Raw genomic sequence first — 5936 nt, 5'->3', positions numbered from 1 at the left:
ATGGAATTACATTCCTAAAATGGGTGAAAATTATCTCAGCGAAGCTGTCAAAAAAAAAAAGGCATGGCCTCAGGAGCTGTTCGGATCTGGGCTCTGCCACCAAGCGGCCGTCAGGCAGCAACTGCGAGCTGGTCTCCGCCGAGCCCGCGCCCCGGCGGGGACCAAACGGCGGAATCTCGAATTAAACCTGAGCTCAGTGGGACCCAGCTGAGGGGAAATCAGAGGGTCACCCAGGCCAGGGCGGAGGGCACTGCATGGAAACCGACCTGAGAGGAACCCTAGTTTTTTCTCGTTTTCCAGAGCGATCCAAAGAGATTACGATGCGAGGAGAGAGATTCTGACAGGAAGGTCTACTCTTTCCCATCTTACGAGATGAAATGTGTTAAAGGAGGTAGGTGTGGGAGCTCAGGGTGGCTGGGAGAAGGGGGTGCGGGGGCAGTCAGGCCACTCTGGGCTCCGCTCCACCTGAATCCTGGTCTGGCTTAGCCCCAGGTTTAACAGCTACCTGACCCCATGCCCCTGTGGTCACAGTCTCCAGAGACCTGGGGTCACATGTAAATCAGCACAGGGATGGACTGTTCACTAGCAAATTCCATTTTATTGTCTTTACATAACCACCCGGTCAAGCCCAACTCAGCCAGAGACCATTTCACAATTCTCTACGGTCCCAAATGGAAACCGATGACCAGGCCCCTCAGTGGGTGCTGGCTGCAGGTAGGGCTGGGCCTTATGCTGTAACTTCGTCCTGGGGAACACCTGGCATTTTATGATCATGTGGCACAAACACCTGACCCTGGGGCCTCTGCGGACATCCTGGCGTCCCACAGAAAGGAGCTTGTGTGGCAGGGTGGCCAGCAGGTGCATCTTCCCTTCTTGTCAGCTGTTCTCCCAGGCAGGAGCGAGCTTGCCAAGCGGCTCATTCTGTTCCCAAGTGGACCTCATATAATTATCAGAACCGGCAGCACCCCAACCACTGGCCTCTCCCCAGCCTAACTGGACAAGTTCACAGCACAGAATGGGCCAGAACCCCAGGGTTTGGGTAATCGGGCCTTTGTCACTGGCTTACAGCCAGGGCCTGACTCACCCACTGGGCATGGTGAAGACGGGCTCTCGGAGCTCTGGGTCAGCTGCTGCCCCGCAGCTTACTGTGGGGAACACGTCTGAACTCTGGGAGGTGGCACACCCCTCAGAGCTGGGACAGAGGGTCCCAGAGCCACCGCTCTGAGCCGCACCTCACTATGCGTGCTCTCCCTTCTCCAGCGGTTTGCTTATGGAAGTCCCGGCAATCACTACGTCCACATGAACCCACCCTGTCGCGTGGCCAGTATCAATGGCAACTTCTTAGAGCAAGGAGAGGGTCTCAGTCCAGCTGTAGCCCTGGGCCTGGGGCTACTGAGACCTCATGCTCACCACTGTCCACCTGGACAACCTGCCCCCAAGCGCCCCCCAGCCAGGCCAGGCGTGGTGGGGACAGGCCTCACTGGTCTTGACCAGCTTGGGCTGGCAGAGTGGAGTGTGAGGGGGTGAGATTTTGAGTCCAACATTCGTGACTTCACAGGGAACATTGTGTCTGGGCTTGGGAGGCTGTCTCTCGTGGCTGCTCACCTACAGGGAGCTGTAGCAGCCGCAGGAAGGAGGGGCTGGGACAGGCCGGCCCGGCCTGTAGCTTTTACAGCTTTTTCCTGCTACCCAACTGGATGAAAAAGAAATTGTTCTTAGAGTCTCACGGCTTTTGAAGCTTCCCACTGAGAGAAAAGGGAAAATAAAGCAGACGCGTATCTCTGAGAGGATCTGGAGACAGGCTGGGAGCAGAGACCAGGAGCGGGAGAACTTTCTGGGCTGATGGCTTCCTGAAGACCAAGTCCTCATGCTGGGCAGGCCTCACCAGGACTGGGCCCAGGACTGCTGAAGCACAAGGACCAAGGGGTGACACTGTCCTTCAGCCCGGCCCGTGTGGGCTCAGATCTCTGCGGCTGTTTCCTGGGGCAGCCGCTCGGCCTGGGCAGTCCGGTGGGCATCCCAGGTCCTCATGTCCTCACTGGCCACGCACCAGCACCAGCACCAGCACCACCCTCTCCGTGCTGGCTCAGTAGGGACGGAACTTGCGTTGGGCCCGCATCAGTTCTATCCTTTGCTTGTCCTCCTCGAACTTCTTGCGCAGCTGTGCCAGATCTGGGGTGCGGGGGGAAGAGGACAGGGCCAGGATCAGACATGGCCGGTGGGAACCGTGCCCCGCTGCCCCTCACCAGTCGTGGGCCCCGCCCCTCAGTGGCCATGCCCCGCTGGGGAGCTCAGCACTGCCCCGCCCACCCCGCATCTGCTTTGGGAAATGGTCTGGATGCTGCAAGAAGCAAACTGGACTGCAGGCCCCGTCAGAGGGGGCAGGCTGAAGCGGAGAAGACGGCGTGCCCGAGTCATCACAGAGAAAGCAAAAAGACGCTTGCTCCCCGCCACCACCATCACCCCCCTGTCCCCCGCCACTCCTGAAGGTAACAGTAGGAGGCTCTGGGGGTGCTAGGAGCCCCTGGAGACACCGTTCTCAGCTCCTCCGCCCCGCAGCAATCAGACTGGGGAGGACGTTGGGAAGAAAGGGGACTCCACTCCCAGACTGCCACAGAATTCAGATGGCAGCTCTGGTCGCTGGATGACCGGGTCAGAGGGGAACGTGGGACCTGGAGCCCAGTGGAGGGAAGGCTGCGGGAGGCCGGTCAGGTGACCCGGAGTGGACGAGAGCAGGAGCGGAGGTGCCGCAGGAGGGGCGGGCAGTGTGGGAGGGAGCCACGGCAGGCGAGACAGCAGCATGGCTGGGGGGTGGGCCGGGCCTGCCCCCTTCCTGGGCCCACAGGGAAGCTATCCTGCCGGGAGACCAGGCGGCGGGGCAGTGAGCTCAGCGTCATCGCTGCCCAGGGTCGGCCACAGATCAGGTGCCGCCTCGGGACCCTCTCCACACAGGCCTTCCTGCCCCACTGTGTGCAGGCGCGCGCGCAGCCAGCAGCGGTCCCCTCCACGCCCACGGCAAGCACCTGACGTGGTCCCTCTGCAACCCGGTCCTTGCGAGAAGGCTGACAGTTTCCAGCACTAACTGCCCAGGGGTCTAGTGCTGGGTCCTACATACCAGGTACCTCTGCAGCCTCTAAGTAACCCAGGGGCCCCCAAGGCAAACTCTGGGGGGCAACGGGGGGACTACTGCACAGGGTGCTGCCAGGCTGGGACCCTAACCCCAGAGCCTGTTGGGAAATCTGTGCTAAGGATGCCCCAGCCCGGTCCCCAGGTCCAGTGCTCGCCCTCTGGGGATCTGCGCCTTGTCCACGGTCTGGGAGCCGAGAGCAGCGGGGCCGGCAGACGGGGTCAGGGGTGTTCCCTTACGCTCCATCTTGGTCTCGCGGTGCTGCCAGGCATAGAAATTGAGCAGCTCCTTGCGGGCGCGCTTCCGCTTCTCCCTCTCCAGCACCCGCAGGCTGGCTGCCTCCGTCCGGGGGAGCACGGGCCGCCGGCTGCGGCGGGTCACCTTCACCCAGCCCTCCTCGTCGGGGACCCCTTCCTCCTCCTTGGCCTTGGCCTCTTCCTGCAGGGAACACGACCCTCTGATGGGCAGGTGCCTAGGACTGGCCCTGCAGCCTCAGGAGCACCTCTCACCTCCCTCCTTTCCTGGTTCTCCCCCCACCCCGCACCCAGAACCGCCCTGGGTGCCCAACAGCAGCTGCTGCTCCGTCACGCCCAGCACATGCGGGTGCAGGAGCTGGGAGGTGGCACAGATGTGCCCGCGCTGCGCCCTCCTCCGCCCTCAGACCGTCCCTCCCTACAGACCACCTAGAGACTGGACGCCATCTAGTTAAGTGGCCCGGACTCGGCAGGGGAAAAGGGAGCCTGGACAGGCTGCCACTGACCCTCCCCCTTGGGAGCCACACAACGCCTGTGGCAATACGGTCCCCGTGGCCACACAGGTGATGGACAGCCGGCCCTGTGGAAGCCCTACCTCCGCGATCTTCCTGTCATACACCTCCATGAACGTGTCCACTTCAACCCTCAGGGCCTCGGGGTCCAGCACAGAGTCCGCGTAGTCGCTCAGCCACTCTGGGGGAAACGACGTCCTCAGACCCGACACTTGGGGCCCCACCCCAGGCCCCGCCAGGCCAGCTGCGATCATCTTACACGGGCCGTGGGCATGGAGACTGTGGCCCAGGGTTCAGGAGATAAGGAAGACTCTACTGGTGGTTAGAACCTGCCACCCCGAGTGCCAGGCTCAGGTCTCCACGTGCTGCTCTCAGGGCAGGTGAACGTGGTGGATGCTACGCCCCGAGCTTCCCCTGCCACCCCAGGGCCCAAGAAGGAGGCAGCTGGCACCCACAGTACTGACTGTGAACGCCGCTCTTCACGGGATGACTCTCTGTCGAGACCAGCAAAGGGCCCTTCAGGGCTAAGGCGGCCGACACCCCATTTGGCTTCTGGAACACCACATAAGCTACCTGGAACCCCTGGTAGGAGGAAGAGATGTCACAGGGCTGGGAGCCTTCCTGTCCTTCCAGCCACCCACACCTGGCACGAGGGCTCCCACCCACCCTCAGCCTGGCTTGTCACTGGACCAGGGAGGACGTGCTGGGTCCCTGAACCGTGAAGATAAACTGGAAGGCTGTCTGTAACCCAGGGGGAGAACGGCCGAGATCCTAGTCATCCAACTTCCGCTAGAGGTGACCTGTTCCCATTTCCTCCCCAGGGGCTTTTCTTCCCATTATGCAAGGGACTCAGTGACAGCGTACTCACCCTAGGCCAGGAGTGGATGGACACATGGAATGCACACTATTTCAAACTCCACTATACCAGGAGGAGGTGTGGCCACAGGGGACAGGGGGACATGGCACTGGGGCCACTGGGGCTGGGGGAAGCAGACTGGGAACTCAGGAGGCCCCCAGGGCAGCAGGCAGAGAGACCTCGCCCAGGATAATGGAAAGAGCCAGCAGGAAGCCAAAGAATGTGGCAAGCCCAGGAGTGGAGGCTCTGATCACCGGACACCCTCCTGGACCCCACACAGTCAGGACTGGCCTAGGGCCCCAGGGAAGGCTCTCCCGCTGCCACCTTACACCACCTTCCCCTCAGACACTGGGGACACGGCCCTAGCCCCACCCCACGCCCCCGTTCCAGCAGACCCCGGTACTGAGAGGCTCACCGGAACGGGCCTGAGGTGAAAAAACTTCGACTTTGGCTCCTTTGGGCTCTCGGTGAGGTCCGGCTTCTCCTGTAACTCCACTGACTGCACAGGGCCGCAGGGGGACAGGAGGCGGGACAGGCACTCCTGAGGAGGCCGAGGAAGCAGTGTGAGAGGCCTTCCCAGAATCTCCCTCTGCCCCTGGAGGTCTGGGAGCCCCGGTCTGTGCCCAACCTGGGGGCACACAGGGTGTCGCCTGGGAAAGCCACACCCAGCTGGACATGGAGGTCAGAATCCTGCCTTCCCAGGTGAGACAATAGACTTGTTAACTTTCATGTTAAAAACTGTGGGTAAAAAGCCACACCTCTACTGGCCAGGGGACTTGGGAAGGGATGGAGTACGAGGCATAAGCTTTCTGGCTTTGTGGCAGGTCACTGCTGGAAGTGTATGCCCAGGATATGCCTGGTGTTCTCACCAATCTGAAAGGGATTTCTCACTCTGAAAGGCATTTGCTAAAAGACCAGTCTTTTCCTATCTCTGAGTTAAAGATCCCGAAAGTAAGATTAGGCTCTAAACTTCCTTTTTAAATTATTACAAGCATAGCTGGGGATATCTGTGGTGTTATCTGATTTTTAAATCTATGCTGTTAGGATCAGGAGGATGGTTTGCCTTGGTGGGATGAGGGGCACAAGGAGATATCTGGGGGATGCTGCTTCTCGATGTGGGTGGTCACATGGGTATGTTTGGTTTGTGAAACACTACGAACTGAACACGTCTGACCCAGGGCCTTCTG

General features: G+C 60.6%; 1 protein-coding gene across 1 annotated transcript in view; it reads right to left on the bottom strand.

Annotated features, from left to right (window-relative positions):
* Window positions 1-578: 578 nt before the first annotated feature.
* Window positions 579-5936, bottom strand: part of RRP7A (ribosomal RNA processing 7 homolog A) — a 7708-nt gene continuing 2350 nt past the window's right edge. Inside the window, exons 3-8 of the mRNA XM_023535901.1 lie at window positions 5508-5524; window positions 5165-5418; window positions 4358-4475; window positions 3977-4074; window positions 3367-3565; window positions 579-2172 (exon numbers count right to left, since the gene is read on the bottom strand). Coding sequence (XP_023391669.1) covers window positions 2087-2172; window positions 3367-3565; window positions 3977-4074; window positions 4358-4475; window positions 5165-5418; window positions 5508-5524 — 772 coding nt within the window. The 3' untranslated portion in view covers window positions 579-2086. The remainder of the gene's footprint in view (window positions 2173-3366; window positions 3566-3976; window positions 4075-4357; window positions 4476-5164; window positions 5419-5507; window positions 5525-5936) is intronic.

The sequence above is a fragment of the Pteropus vampyrus genome, unplaced genomic scaffold, assembly GCF_000151845.1.
Source record: "Pteropus vampyrus isolate Shadow unplaced genomic scaffold, Pvam_2.0 Scaffold145, whole genome shotgun sequence".
Taxonomy (NCBI): Eukaryota; Metazoa; Chordata; class Mammalia; order Chiroptera; family Pteropodidae; genus Pteropus; species Pteropus vampyrus.
Note: the sequence above shows the minus strand (reverse complement) of the source record. Positions and strands in the feature narration are given on the sequence as shown.